This window comes from Stigmatopora argus, chromosome 7, assembly GCF_051989625.1.
Source record: "Stigmatopora argus isolate UIUO_Sarg chromosome 7, RoL_Sarg_1.0, whole genome shotgun sequence".
Taxonomy (NCBI): domain Eukaryota; kingdom Metazoa; phylum Chordata; class Actinopteri; order Syngnathiformes; family Syngnathidae; genus Stigmatopora; species Stigmatopora argus.
The window spans coordinates 11,377,417-11,393,818 of record NC_135393.1 but is presented as its reverse complement, the minus strand read 5'-3'; the positions used below and the strand labels follow the sequence as shown (position 1 = coordinate 11,393,818).

The 16,402-nt window shown below is 40.5% G+C and overlaps 1 protein-coding gene across 4 annotated transcripts in view; it reads right to left on the bottom strand.

The window, feature by feature from the left end:
* Positions 1–16,402, bottom strand: part of fam184b (family with sequence similarity 184 member B) — a 23,461-nt gene extending 7,059 nt beyond the window's left edge. For 2 of the 4 annotated variants that reach the window (XM_077604667.1, XM_077604669.1), the window contains exons 1-10: positions 15,782–16,402; positions 9,296–9,496; positions 7,400–8,017; positions 5,786–5,921; positions 4,483–4,631; positions 3,586–4,131; positions 3,105–3,212; positions 2,005–2,303; positions 917–1,061; positions 383–502 (exon numbers count right to left, since the gene is read on the bottom strand). In XM_077604667.1, coding sequence (XP_077460793.1) covers positions 383–502; positions 917–1,061; positions 2,005–2,303; positions 3,105–3,212; positions 3,586–4,131; positions 4,483–4,631; positions 5,786–5,921; positions 7,400–8,017; positions 9,296–9,496; positions 15,782–15,931 — 2,472 coding nt within the window. In that variant the 5' untranslated portion in view covers positions 15,932–16,402. The remainder of the gene's footprint in view (positions 1–382; positions 503–916; positions 1,062–2,004; positions 2,304–3,104; positions 3,213–3,585; positions 4,132–4,482; positions 4,632–5,785; positions 5,922–7,399; positions 8,018–9,295; positions 9,497–15,781) is intronic. The other 2 variants (XM_077604668.1, XM_077604670.1) reach the window with 1 other exon arrangement.

The window sequence follows — 16,402 nt, the reverse complement described above, 5'->3', positions numbered from 1 at the left end:
TGTATTTATTGTTTTGTTTTTAATAAAAAAAATAACAGTCATTATTCTCTCTTATTGATTTATTGTAATTTTATTTATTATATTTTCTTATATATTATTATATTTTAATGATATTACATATATTAATATTTATTGTATTTTTTCAAAGACCCAAATATTCTGATTTCTGTATACATTTAAATGGTTTGAGAAACATGAAGTCGATGCATACGATTCCTTTTTGGAGGCCATAAAAAAATTGGCAGACTAGATCTGGCACATACGGCCTTAAGTTTGTTGTCTTGTGTATAAAAATGGAAAATATTATGTGCCTTACCAAAATTGTGTTTTGTAAAATGTAGTATGTAAATGTATTTATGAGTATGAACTTGTGTGGAAGTACCTCCAGCAGCTCCCTCAGTTTCTTGTTAATCTCTTTGGTCTCCTGCACTTCCTTCTTCAACTTGTCAATCTCACGATTGCCGTGGGATTCATCTCCTGAATCCTCCTTCTTTGTCTCGGACTGCATTTGCAAGAAAAATATGTCTCCGAGTAATGAGAAATTCGGCCTTGAACCGTCACAGGAAATTGCAAATAGCAGAAAATATGCCATCTCTGTTTTTCATTGTAGCCAACACAAAAGGAATGTTGGTAATGAATGACTTTCCCATTGTGTGACGCCATCAAAAAAATAAAAAATTGAAATAACTTCATTTTTAATAGTTAATCATCACTTTTGAAATGGATAAAATAAAATCAGGATGCTAAAAACAGCAGCATAAATGGAATAGTTAGGCTATAAAATGTTGCACTCACCTTGGCTATTCAATGATTTTTAGACCAGATTAGTGTTGATGTTTGCAGAAATCTAACTGCTGCATTGCTCACTATCCACTTTGGATGAACCCAATGACATAAATGGATAAACAAGGCTCACCTGCAACTCATCCAGCTGACACTGCAGCTCCGAAATTTGAGCGTGAAACTCCTGCTCTTGGTTCTGCCACCTCTGCTCGCACTCGGCGACGGCAGCGTTCATCTCAATCCGGAATTCTGCCCTGAGGCGATCTTCACACTCCGCCCTGGGAACACCAGGGAATTAAGTGTAACAGATAAAGCAAGTACGATACTTTGGCCAAGTACACCTTTAGTTGGTTTGGGAAGATTGCATTTGCTTTCCTGCAGAAACTTCATGGGGCTTGATTCAATTTTATTGAATGAGCACTTTGACAGCAAAAGGAAGTGTAAAAAAAAACTGTCATGAAACTTCAGCTCAATTGCTTTAACACAAAACTATAATAGCAGTGTTTCAGATTGACTTATGAAATCTAAAATGTAAATGTGTTTTTTTTTCATTTGACCATTACCCATTTTTAATAACTCATTTTAATTCAAAATCAGATACAATAGCATAAGTATACTATTGTCCAATTCATGTTGAGGAAGGATTGTGTGAAAATCAAACACAGTTAAAATGATGTTAAAATGTCATTTCGCTTTCATTTTTTCTGCCACAATGGAAATCAATTGAACAATCTAGCAGTAATATAATGAGTATACTCTACATTTTGTTTGTGTTAATATTTCCATGTCCTCATACGGTTTAATTGATTTTATCTTGTTTTAGTTCATCTAGTTTTATACATGGCCGAATATAAACCTAAACTATTGCCTGTACTAACAGTGTTAACAATCTAGACCTAAAACATAATTTACATGATTTCCTGATGATTTTTTTTAATCCCCCTAAAAAATGGCTGGTTAATTTTCTGCTCAGTGTTGCCACATTTGTTTGAAGATTTATCCCGCCAATAAACATTTTACTCCAATAACAATGTGCAAAAAGGTGAGACAATTTCTTTCCATTGCTTCTTTAAAGCGGTGTCCCGTTGTTTTATTGGGCTTTATAAATTAACTACAGTCGAAATCGAATTAATCACTGAAAGGAGACTGATGAGCAAATACATTTTATGATATGATGATGCCAAAGAAGGACTGGATTTAGTAGTGAATTTGTTCTGCTACCTGATGCGCTCCTCAATGTTACGTTGGCTCTGATCTAAAAGATTCCTCTCCGCGTTCAGTCGACTCTGTTCCAGAACCTTCTCCTCTAGCCGGTGTTTGTCCGCCTTGAGGGAGACGATGTCTCGCTGTTGCCTTTCTCGCTGCTTTTCTGCCTCGTCCTGCATCCGAGTTAAACGGCTTTGGGTTTGCTCCAGGTCCTCTTGGAGTCGGGAGCATTGCGGTCCACATGCGGGCAAAGTCTCTGGTGCTACTCTTTCCTTCTCTTCTTCATGATGCATGGACGTCTTCAGACGAAAGATCTGAACAGACACGAAGCTGCTTAATGAGTCGGTAATTTGATAAATATTTATCATTTTGTGCAGGTTTTTGTACAATTTTCGCTGCTAACTATGAATCAGGAAGCTTTTGTGTAATACACTGAGGAACACGTTTTTTGTTGGTTTAAGTTTGACAGCTGTTTAAAAAAAAATGTGGATACAGTTTTACTAGTACTACTAGTATTTATATTCTCATTTTCTATAAAATGTATGAAAATCTTTACTTGATTTGTAAACATTTTAAAATGTTCACACAATATTAGAGGAACAGACATTAGAGAAATGATGTTTTTTTTAGGTTAGGTTAGAACTTTATTTCATCCCGTATTCGGGAAATTTCTTGGTTGCAGTAGCAAGACAGACACAAGACACAGAAGACATTGTAGACCTAGGTAAAAAAAAACTGGAGCCATAGACAAGATGTCTGTGTGTCTTGTTGTTTCAGTTTTCAATCCAACAGAATCCGGCCTAGAACAACAGATTTTTTTTTAATTATTTCCTAGTTTTATCATGTATGGTGTCATCCGATGGAACCGTCTAAAACATCCGATGGAACCGTCTAAAACGTTTGTCATCACTTAATTTCATAAGTAATGTTAACAATTGTGGTTTGTGTGTGTCTTGTGTTCAATATTGTTCCTGTGTCAAACTGTTTCTAACCAATAAAACTTCATTTCCAGTGCCAATATATGTGACTTTTCCTCCTTCATTCTTCAAAATATTTCTGTAATGTCTATAATAATAAAGGCACTAAGGAAACAAAATATACAGTTTAAACTTTACCTCATTGTCTGCATCTTTAAGTTTTAGCTCCAGTTCTTGTCTTTCCCGATCCAACCTATCAAGAAGTTTGCCATTTCTTCTCCTCTCTTCTTCTAGATGCGCACATACCTTAAACAGCATCCAATAAAAAAAATGTTATCCAACGTCATTTTAAAAATGCTAAAATTAACAAACCATCCCGCCGATATTTTCCAGTCAAAAAACCCTCAACAATTACTCAAATTTCTTTTTGCTAAAATCCCAAAGTGAAGATAAAAAATGGTTTTAGATTAGTTGTGATGGTTTCAACTATGAACGATTTGAGAAAATGAAAAACATAAAAAGGAAACAAAACATTGAAAAAAAACAGAAATAGTTTACCATAATTAGTTCAGTAATACGTACATAAAAGCCAAGTTTCCTCACATTTTACCCACAAACCTCTTTTAAATCACGCACATCATATCAATTAACAAGCAGGAATGCTGAAGACGAATCTAACCTCTTGATTGGTCTTTTTCTCTGAGCTCAGAGCTTCTTGGACGCAGTGTAATTCAGCCGCGTGTCTCCTCATGACCTCCTCAATGGCCTTCCGCACCTGCTCCTTCAGCCGCCGCCTATCCTCCTCTGCCTTCTCCACCAGTCTCTTCTTCTCCTCCTCCAGCCTCTGCTGCAGACCGGCTCTCTGCGCCTCCACCTGCTCGAAGCGCTTGTCCAACTGGGCACGAACGCGGACCCTCTCGACCTCCAGCTCCTTGCGAAGACGCTCCACCTCCTCGTCCTTTTCCCTCTTTACATGTTCTCTGATGCCCTCTGCCTCTCTACGCAGCACCTCCTTCTCCTCGTCTCGCTCCCGTCTCATCCGGTTCCTCTCCTTCTCCGAATGGCTCTTTTCTTGCTCTCTTTCCCTCTGTACATTGTCTCGCTCCTTCTCCATCTCCCTCTGCAGTTTATCCCGTTCTTCATCTGCATGTTTTTGGATGCGACGAAGCTCTTCGGTCTGAGCTCTCACCATCTCCGAACGCAGACTGGAGAGAGCCTCTGCGTGCTGAAAAAAAAAGACCAACTCAGCAATTTGGAGCTCATATAAAGGCATACCTGTCAACCTCTGCCGATAACTGCCCTTATAAATGATTATGATTCCCCTTACAAACCCCCCAAAAACCTTACAAACACCGTACGACTCGTACGGTGTTTGTAAGGTTTTTGGGGGGTTTGTAAGGGGAATCATAATCATTTATAAGGGCAGTTATCGGCAGAGGTTGACAGGTATGAAATGGGGTGCCCTTGCGATTATGGGATCGGTATTGGTGCGATAATAATCATAATTACAGGGTTTGATTTTTTTCACGTTGAGAAAACTGATGGAATTGACCAGACTTTGTCAACTATGTGTTACCTGGCGGATTTGGCGTGCATGATCGTTGTTCCTGCCGCTTGTTTGGAGCTCCAACTCTCTGTTTCTGCTCTGCAGCCGACTTAGTTGGCTCTTCAGATCCTCCAGATCAGCACACGCACACACTTTGCAGCCTACGTTCAGCAACTCCTCTAAAAACCAACCGGAATACACACACACACACACACACACACACACACACACACACACACACACACACACACACACACACACACATCACTGAAATGGGTCTCATGTTTCTCACATTACGGAAAGTCCTTCGACGGATGAGAGGTGGATGCTGGGTAACTTCAGAGCAAGTTTATGGCCCAAGCAGAGTAAAATGAATCTTTGATAATATTTGTTTTCTGTCAACATCTACTTTACTAAATCATCTCTCCATATACGCACGCCATCATTGTGAAATGCCCGGGAATATGCTTCCGTATAAAAATAAGTGACAGGCTTGATCTTGAGTTTGAAATGCATGCTGTAATGTTTTACGATTTTTAACCGTGGACTTTAGTAACTTCACTTGTCCGCTGATGACGTTAAACTGAAATGTTCTTTTCCTTCCTGACAATCAATTTGGAAGGCACATGTCCGTATGTCTCAAAGAAATGAATGCTTGAATGGCGCTAAACTGTCTAAATCTTAAGCTTGACAAATGGAGCTTCTCATTCCGCTAATAACATCATCACCCTCTGAGCGAGGCCGTGTTGGAAAAAGCCTCGTGCTTATGTCAGAGTCCATACATCAAATTTTTCAAGTTTCTTAACTCTTGCATGCATGAATTGTGTTAAATTTAAAACATTGACAGCATAAGATGTCCAATCCGTTTTGACTGGGAGTTTGTTCACTGAAATCAGAACATTCACAGCGAGTCTTCCCGGCATTAATAAAATGGACATTTATTGCTAATAATGGGATGCAATGAGTAAAACATTATTTAAAAACAAAGGAAAATAACTTTAAAATGTATATTTCTCATTTTAATCATTTCAATGTAATTAACTTATTGGCATGTATTGATGTACCACACTTATATATATATATATATATATATATATATATATATATATATATATATATATATAAAATACAATAATATATAAACAAATATATGGTCACTTGCTCTATAAAGGGTTAAAAATGTAAACTTTTTTTAAATACCAAAAAATTGTGCACCATAAAACATTTTGTTAAAAGTCATCTTTTGTGCTGCCCATTGTAGTGAAAGGGTTGAGCACAGTTTCCAAATGAACAAATGTAGAATGTACCATGTGATGAAAGTCTCATAAACTACCTGCTTGGCTCTGCAGTTCATCTTCTTGGAGAAGTAGCCTCTCTTTGGCAACAGCAAGCTCCTCCTCTGCCCGTTTGACCGTGCCCTCAGCCTCGGACACTCGTTTCCGATCCAGCTCCAACTCTTCCTCTAAGTTCTAAAATTTGCAACAACAAAAAAGGTGCATCATGCAGGAACATTGGGGTCAGCAGAGAAAAGAGGAATTTGACAAAGATAATGAAGGTGGAGAGGGAAAAAAAGCAAGTATGTATACATTTCTTGCTTTGATAGCCCAGCTGCACGGTTTTAATGGCCTGCTTGCTATAAGAGATTATGTCAACTGTGTGTCTAGTTTCGGCAGGGGGTCTCAATGCTGAGATGCTGTGGCTGCAGTGATTGTATCCGCTGCAAACTACTCATTAGGACTGAGCTGACAGTTGGAAAAGCACTCAGCAAGCGAAGCCTGTGGTTAGACAAGAAAGTTCTCTCGTCTCTCGCCACCATAGATCTCAAAGATTTGTCATTAGCTGGCGACATAAAAAACAAGAAGAAAAAACAAGAGCTTTATCTGTTGCTGTAACTGCAATTCCACAATACCAGTTACAGTACAGCACAGGTGTCAAAGTGCCGGCCCGGGGGCCAAATCTGGCCCGCCGCCTCATTTTGTGCGGCCCGAGAAAGTAAATCATGAGTTTCTATTTTAGGATCAAATTCAAGTGATGATAGATGTACATTACATTTCCTGATTTTCCCCTTTTTTAAATCAATCATTGCAATTTTTTAATCCATTTTTTTTCTTTTGTGTTTTTAGTTCAAAAAGCATTTTGTAAAATCTAAAAATAAATATACAAATATTTTCCATTTTCCACTTTAAGAAAATATTTTGTTTCCATTTGAAATAAATAAGAAACATGATTAAAAGACACTTTCCAATACTAAGAAAAAAAAAGCTCAAATAAACATTGCTTTAGATCTATAAAAATTGACTATTTAGGGCTTTTGATCCAGTTCTTTTAATCCAATTTTTAAAAAATGAAAAAAAATCTAGATATTAGATCTAAAATGGTCCGGCCCACATGAAATGGAGTTGACGTTAATGCGGCCCGCGAATCAAAATACTGCATGCTGCCATCTGAAAAGTTGTAGGATAATAGTCTAGCTAGGTATCTCGCAATTTACACAACCAACTGGCTATGGATGCAGCGTAGTATCCGGGGGAAAAAAGCCTATATAAGCATGGGGAGAATATGCAAAGTCCACACCGCCAGAGTCTGGGCTTGATCTGAGCTCAACTGCGAGCCAGGCGTGTTAACCACTACGTCATGCTGCTCATTCAAGATTTTCTTCAGTATCTTCTTTCATTTCATGTTCGAAATGGGTACCATCAAGACCAGTGACAGAACACAACAAATCCAGCATAACCTTGCTGGTACTGATTAACACTAATCACTTAATCAATGAAGTGGAAAAAAATTCAAGTGGTTTCAATTTGAATCTGGCTTTGTTGGATTCAAAATGACTGGATTACTCTTTGAAAGGTGAGAAGATTTATCTTTGCAAAGAAATTATGCAGCGCAAGAGCAGGTATAAGTAATCTTATGTCTGTTAAGTGTACAAGAAGCGTTGAGGTTTTACCTGTATGCGCTCCTGCAGTTTGACGGTGCTCCGTTTGCTCTCCGCCTGCTTTTCCAGATGGCTTTCCAACTCGGCCTCGGCTCTCTTCACTCGTTCTCTTAAAGCACTATGCATCCCTTTCTTCTCTTCCTCCTCCTTTTCCTCCCACCGGCGCTGCTCTTCTATCTTCTTACTCATTTCTTCTTTCTCCCCTACAAGTAGGTTCATCTTTTGCTCCCAATTCTCCCTTTCATGTCTTGTCTCCAGCTCTCTTCGATCCCTTTCCTCCTTCATTATATTCACCTCCTCCAAAAGTCCTTTTACGCTCTCCAAATCAGCCATCGCTTTTTCTGCCTCTTCATCAACATTCTCCTCCGTCACCAGGTTCTTCTCGTCCCCACTGACTCGCTGCCTCAGCTCACGTTTGTCGTTCAGATCTTTGATCGTCTCCTCGGCCTCTTCCAGTTCTTTGCTCAATCGCAGGTTTTCCTGCTGAGCTGTGCTGATCTGGGATCTGGCCTCTTGGAGATCCTCCTGTGCAGTCTGGAGCCTCTCCTCAAAATCTTGCCTCAGTTCAGCTTCAGTTTCACGCTCTCTCTCCTCCGATTGCATGCGGAAGAACTCAAAGTCGGCATGTACCTAGAGACACAGGTGGTGAAATGTTACACTATGTAATATATTCAGTCATTCATTTTCTGTACCGCTTATCCTCACAAAGATTGCGGGGGGTGTTGGAGCCTATCCCAGCCAACTATTGGCACCCGGCAGGGGACACCCTGAATGGGTGGCCAGCCAATCACAGGGCACAAAGAGACAGACACTTAAGGACAATTTAGGGTGTTCAATCAGCCTGCCAGGCATGTGTTTGCGATGTGAGAGAAAACCGGAGAACCCGGAGAAAACCCACACAAGACATGCAAACTCCACATTCATTTATAGTATTCTGGACAATTGATTTAAATGTCAGAAGAAATGACGTCATTTAGTAATTCTAATGGCAACGTGATTGTTTTGTGGAAATACAAAATTATCGTGATTTGTAACTAGCTGCAAATGCAGCCAAATGCAGATGATTGGTCAAATATTTTTATTCTTTAAAGATTTCTGTAGATTCAATAATGGGTAGTAAACCAGTGCCTATAAGCTTTTTGACAGAAACTGTATTATTTCCTATTTAGAAGGAAAAAGTGTTTTTTTTTCATTCTTTGGATGAAACAATGTCATAATTTATGATATTTTAAATGTGGGTAGATACATGCAAATATGTTATGAGCCAATCATTCCTAGGCCACTTAAAAAAAAAAAAAATTATGTGACTGGTTGTTTTGGAAATTAGATTAGATTAGATAATTTTATTCATCCCATATTCGGGAAATTTCATCTTCACAGTAGCGAGAGGGTGATAATACAGGAAAAGACATTTTAAACATAAATAATGTAATTTCCCATTCACATTGACATGCGATTCTAGATGTCGTTTCAATAACACATTATTTTTGATGAACTTTTTTAATTGGTTCCATGACATGAGTGCATAATGAAGAGTGTCTTTGTTTCAAAAATAGCAGCTCGACGAATTTTCTCCCCCTTTGAGTGAGGATTTGCATATACTGGAAATGCTGTACAACCAAATGCCAAGTTTCACTGGAACCTGAAAGCTCATGTTAGCGTAATGTGGTTATATATGATTAATGTGTATGTTTTATTGAGGCACATTATGCAAATTGCACATGATGAATGGGCTAAATACCATGTTGTTGCCACCCATTTGATTGCAGTGGGGCACATTAGATTTGAGTTTTGAGTTGCAGCTCTCATGTGAGCGCATTAATATTACAGCAAAACACCATGGCCTTGGGAAGATGTTGGCTCCTTATTATGGGATATGGTTGGCGCGGTCGTTACACAAGGACGCACATGCACGCGTACTTGCGCTCCGACCCTTTGCTGCTCGTCCAACGACTCTTGCAGCTGGAGGAGCCGCGTCCTCAGCGCTGAGCCTTCCCCTTCTTGACAGGTCTCCATCAGGATGCGATGGAGCTCCTTGTCATGGGCGTGGTTCAAGGCCTGCAGGGCCGCCTCCTGCTCCTCATTCTTCATGTTGAGGGAATAAATCACCTGGGGAATAGCAACAACACACAAAACGAGGCTGATGATGATGATTCACTTTTGAAAACTTGACTGCTGTTCATCTAGTACAGGTATGTATTAATTCATTATAATCATACAACAGAAACCAGGGTTGGGTTTGAAGTCCTTTTTTATGGAACATGATCATTAGCGTATATGGTATGGTATGCTACTGTCGTGAAGAGTTAGGGCATGGAACGGGAACCTTTTTGACAGAGAGAGTCAGAAACAATACATGAAATTTTGTTCCTTGAGAGCCATACTCAGAAATTTAAAGTTAAAATACATGAAAATGTGTGCTTTTATTTTTGGTCATTTCAACACATTACAAAAAAAATCTCAGAATTTTTTTAACAACATTGTTATGCTGTTGCTGGTACTCGGACATTTGGTCGCCGGACGTTTGGTCGCCGGACGTTTGACAACATGACAGAGAGTTTACTTTTGAAACCAGGTCTCAAAATTATATTAATGAGAGACAGAGTTTAATATCTAAATATCTACTGTTGAAACCAGCTCTCAAAATTATTTTCACCCGGGCGACCAAACGTCCGGCGACCAAACGTCCAGTCACGGCTGTTGCTAATCAACGTGAGTATGCATTCACAAGTTAGTCTAACGGGGGGAAAAATATGGTTACAGCGCCGCTGCAGGTACATTTAAGCTTACCAGGTTAACCGAGAGCCATAAGCACCCATTCAAAAGAGCCATATATGGCTTACAAGCCATAGGTTCCCTACCCTGAGTTAGGGCATGATGAGTGTTGAGGTTTTTTTTAATGACATTTTCATAGTAAAACGTGCGACACTACTGAGAGGATTCATAGAACAAGGAAGAACCATTCCCATTCAAACATTTACACTATTACGACACAAAATTAGTAGAAAGGTGTCTTCTTGTTTGGTTGCAATGAAATCCTGTAACCACTGCGCCCCTTTGTGGAATGCTTTGGAGACCCCTGTCATAAATGACCTTCCAGAGGATGAAGACAAATCTTGTACAATATCTGAGAATGAAAGCTGTTATATGTGCAACTTCTAATTTTTGATTGAATTTCATGGTGGAGAAAGAAAATATGTTCCATTTAGGATATTAGTGAATTTGCATTGGCAGCCAGCATAAAAATAAAACATTTTTCTATAGTAGAAATGCTATGCAATTTGGTTGACACTTAAATACCTACCCACATGTGGGGGTGTACATATTTCTCTAACTCTTTTTTCCCCTTATAGACTGCGGCTAACTGGCACTGAAATATGGCCTGTTTCATATTCACTTTACCGCTGTGGCCACAGTGTCATCATGTGTTGACCCCGGTGTCTCACTTACGCACTCTCAGAGATGCGTTTTCATGCCTGTGTGCATGGGAGACACATGGGCTCAAATTTTACGCAGACGCCACTCAGTCTGCCACACAGCTGGCACACTGTATGGCAGGACATTCCTCCATGTGTCAATATGCATGTGTGTGTCTACCTTTTAATACCTTTTGGCCTGTGATATCAATGACGGATGTGACATGTGGCAAAGATGCCTTCTCACATTCCTGTCAGCCCAACATTTATAACCAATCATGTCATGGTCCAAGAACTTTGGCTGCAAGTTGGACCGAGAGGCATGAAAGGGGCTGTATCGAGGGCAGGCTCAGAGGGAAGAGAGGGTTCATGCTGTGCTTTCGTCAAGTCCAGGGCCTTTTCTTTTTGTGGAGGAAATCAGCGCAATGAGCCGAAAGAAAAGGCTGGAATGAGAACTATTTAACAGCACAACACAGCAGAACATCAAATCCTATATGCACTGTGTGCTTTTTCTTTGCACAATTACGTTCCAAAAATAAAACCCTCCATACTTTATTTGGAAAAACTTGGTCATCGGGCGACCGGGTGTTAGCACATCTGAATCATGGTTTGGATGTTTTGGGTTCAAATCTGGGTTCCAAGCCTCTTTTGTTCTCAAGACTTTTATTCAATTTCCTTGCAGATTAAAAAAAAATGCACATGAGGTTAACTGAAAGCTCTAAGTTGAATGAATGTGAGCAATTTGGAAAATGTACGCACTTGGCTCACAACTATTAATTAGCATTCATTTTTAGAATTACTGTATTTTCTGCACTATAAGGTGCAACTAAAAGACTTCAAATTTCTCAAAAGCCAGCAATGCACATAATAATCTGATGCACTTTATACTATATGGATCAATATTGATTAATAATTGCATGAAATTCCCTTTAGCACAGCTCCATCTAGTTGATATATAACACAACTCCTAACCACTACAACTACTACTACTACCACAGCTCCTTCTCGTGGATGTATAATACAATCCCCTATTTCTACTAAAACTACCACCACTACTACTGCGTCTTATGATTCCTTAAATATGAAACAAATTTTAAGGCCATTCATTGAAGGTGCGCCTTATAGTGTGGAAAATACAATACTCTGGACTGAATGTTAATATTATGTCCAGCTTCAATAGAAATATGTTCTTAATTAATCCAACAAGAGCGGTACTTTCATTATCGAGCATATTGTTCTACATTAAAAAATGTCTTAATATAACTACTAATCGTAAAGTTGCCATAAATGCAACTGGTTTGGATGAGGCTACATCTAAATCAACAATTCTCGCTTTGACATGGGCCTTTTTCTGACTTGTGACTGGTATAGATGTCATTTTGTGTCTGAGAGCTCATTGGCGTGATAATCTCCAGAATTTTTTATCAGCAAACAATGCTGTTTTTCCACCAAGTGGTTCCATTTCTTGCCTGCTCGCCCCAAATCTCTTTTTCAATTTGACAACAAACACATGCTCCATCAAATGCATCACTTGAAGCAACGCACGCTAATGAAGGTCACCTTTACCTACATGTCAGAGGTGAATTTGATCTGAAAGGAAACTGTGGGTAGCCTGAAAACTGCACTGCACCAAAAGCGAAACTGTGGTCTGTAATATTCCAAAAATCGCATCGTATCGTATTTTCTTCATTATATAGCATTCATTTTGACGTCACTTCTTACGTCTGTCTAATGTTTGTATCATTTTAGTTTCCTGTCCAATAATTTTTAGCCTCTATGTTCTGCCCACTCCATCTAATCAAGCCAAACCCGTCAGAATCAGTACGAATGTGAATGTATTCAAACTACTGTGTATTACCAATGGAAGTTCGGAAACCATCCTTCTTTTGATCAGATATATGTAATTTTCCAAACAGGTCCATATAAAATTGCCTATATTTTTCCATCTAGTAATTGGTTCCTAAAAGCAAACCAAATTTGCATCCATTCTGCATGGCTGAGCAGCCGAACATGACAGATTGAAAGAAAAAAAAAGCAAATAAATGTTGATCTTGCTGTCAGAGGATGCTCTATCTAACTATGCTAAGCAGTGTGTACCAAGTAATAGGAAAAAGGACCCAGGCAAGAAACCCCTTAGCTACATATGTTGATATTTTATTATAATTGCTATTATTAATATTTCCCGGTCACATTTATGTAACCTCACCCAGCAATGGAGGCTGTGCTTACAGGCATCAACTTCAGTGTGAGCGAAGCATTTAATTAAGATTCTGCGCGTAGTGTAAAGCAGTGTAGCTGAATAAAAAGCAAGTGCAAAAAAGAGAGGTTAGACAAAAAGATGCGCTCTCACTTTCGCTTGCATCAGCTTGCCTCCCACACAAACACATTTACACACACCTCCACTCAAACGGGCGTGAGGATGAATTACAAAACAGGTCGTTCTTTGACAGCGCGTGATGGTTAAGAACAGCTAGACAAAATGCAACCTCCTAATTCAAATGTTCCTCTAAAAATGCATCAGTGTGTATCTATAATGAAGTCTTGTGTAAATTCAGGACTTTATCTCATTGTCTGTGTGTGCACCCCAACAAAGAGACCACCACGAACATCTCCAACAGCTGCCCCAGCACACTCAATTTGCACTTTCTTCTCATTGGCTTGTCCCCCCACGTAAACACTCTGGGTTTATCTTTAGCAGCACCCATTCAACCAGGGCACACCAGAGCAGGCTGAAGATGAAGAGAGTGGAAGGGGGAGGGGTAAGTGTGAATCTCTGATTGGTGGAGCAGACGTGAGGAGGTGCCTTAAGTACAAGTGCATGAGTTATTAAAATATATAAGGTTACTTCTGCTGACCCCATTTCCTGTTTGCAATCTACTTACAAACCCATAACCGAATAGCATAGGTCAGATGTCAGGGTGTTGTATTACAGTGTAGTACAGTATATGCCTGATTCTTAATTCCATATTTTAACAAGACATATCGCATAATTCAGCTTGGGGAAGGTCTTTTCAGTGCAAAGCATACCCGCAAGGTCTGTAAAGGAAGAAAACCTGATGTGAACACTTAGCAAACATTTGGAATAATAATCAAACTTTTTTTTCATTTATTTTCTGAACCGCTTATCCTCACAAGGGTCGCGAGAGGGAGGGGGTGCTGGAGCCAGGCCATCTAATCGCAGGCCACAATGACATGAACAACCATTCTCACTCATACTCATACTTATGGGCAATTTAGAGTGTACAACCAGCCTATCATGCATGTTTCTGGATAGTGGGAGGAATACCTGGGGAAAACCCACGCAAGCCCGGGGAGAACATGCATATTCCACACAGGGATTGAACCCTAGACCCCAGAACCACTAACCACTTGTCCACCGATCCTCCCAGGTCAAATTTATTTGGTATTTTTTCCAAATATTTCAATATTTCAAGCATTCTTTTCTCAGTATAGTTTTTTTTACATTTTCTCTCAGGACTAGTAAACCTAATCAGAAACTTTATTTGTTAGTATATTTTTAAGTGGATTATTTCAAATGCAATGAGTGGGACACAATACATTCTCATTTCTGGAATGAACCTCTTAAATGTAGACACAAGAGATGTCCAATCGGCTGTGTCATTGTGCGCATACTGTACGCTTGGACATATTAGAGCTGTATACAGTACGTTGCTCCAGAGCAAACGCTTCTTGGCATACACGCACAGAGGCATGCGACAACGAGGTGATGCCACGAGGGAGGACGGTGACTGCATCGTCATCAGTAATCGTCACCACTCAACAAGCGGTGGGTCATGCCCTGCTTCTCTAAGCACTATTGTGAAGAGCAGAGACGTGTGGGTCCCCATGCAGCACTGAAAAGCCTCTACAGATATGTCCTCCAAAAAAGTGCTGCGAAAAGCACATTGGGTTCATTAACATTGTGCTTCATGTTGCTATTAATGAGTAGGGAAAAGTCCTGATAAGACTGTTTCAGGATTATCATACACTCACATTGGATACTTTATCACATGTAGAAAATGTTCAATAAATAAGATTCAACATATTCTGGGATCTGTTATGCACGTTCTTCAGTTCTTGTCTTTACCCAGAAACTCAGCACTGTGAAGCAGATGTTCCAACCACTCAGAGTCAAGTCAATTGTTTGGGATCATGTCACATATCTGTTGTATTTACCTTTATAACTAAGTGAGCATCCTCTGAGACAACTAATTCAACTTTTTTTTGACAGAGGTTGCACAAATTGGTCTCATTAAAATATAATGCAGGGCTATTTGATTGTACATAACTATTCATTCACACATTTTCTGAATCGCTTGTCCTCACAAGGGTTGCAAGGGATGCCAAAGCCTATCCCAGGTGACTTCGGGCACCAGGCGGGGGGGAAAATCCGAATTGAGGGCCAGCCAATCGCAGGGCACGGACAACCATTCACACTCACATTCATACCTAGGCGCAATTTAGAGTGTTCAACCAGCCTACCCTGCATGTTTTTGGGATGTGGGAGGAAACCGGCGTACCCGTAGAAAACCCACTAACCACGAGCTGCCAGGACATATAACTAGAGAGAACATAATATTTTGAATTGAATTTTTGTTAAGGGAGATTTTCGGAAACGTGCCCGATAAAGCCTAGAGACCAGGTATACTAATGAGATGTCTAGTAAAATAAGTGTCAATCAGTGCTTTTACATACGGGTGCATACAACAAAGATGAATTTAGAAGTGGAATGTAGGGTTCCAATTCCAAGTAACATGTTCATCAATTCCAATTTGATAGTACTACTTTCTTCTCAAGTGTGAATTATAATCGATGTAGTCAAATGGTTTCATTTAGACCTCATGTCATTTCTGAGCACGTTTGTATGATTTGGGGGATAAAAAAAGGCACACGTTCAGGCACGATGCTGAGGATGCCACGGTGTATAAAAGACAGATGATGAGAGAGGCAGCGGTCCTCCGGTCACGTCCCAACCTACCTTGGTGAGCTGAGCGATTTTCTTGCACATCTTGTTGTGCATCTGGAAGTCACACGGCTCCTGCTCGGCATCCTGGAACTCTGTCGCATTCCCATTGACGGCAGAGCCCGACCCAGGGCTCTGGATCGCTTTCCCGGGGGCCGAAGCCATTTTGTCAGCCACCTCCACTCCACTCCGGGGAACAACTTCCAAAGCCCGGTGGATAATCACAAATGATCCCGCCGCCAGTCGAACGCAAAACCCCGCCTAAACGGTGTCAACTTTTTCATTGGCGCATGTCATTCCTTTGTCGGTAGGCCCCTTCCCACGAGCGGAAGCCGGTGGGATCGAGTGGGAAAACATTGGGCAGAAAATCGGCGGGGCTGTGCGCCTTGGAGCGCTCCGCTCGCGGCCCCTCACTCCGGCTGTCCTCCGCCCGGTGCTCGCGGAGGTCACACGCTGGAAGTCCATCGGGGACGCGCTCGCTACTCACGAGGCTTTGCTGCCTTGCTGCCAGCGGATATCTGCGAGACTCGGGCGAGGGAGGATGGAGGCATTGGGCGCCGACCACCTGTCTCCGGGCAGAGGGGCGGAGGGGGGCGTGCGTAACCCGCGGAACATTAGCGGAGACACAAGACACAG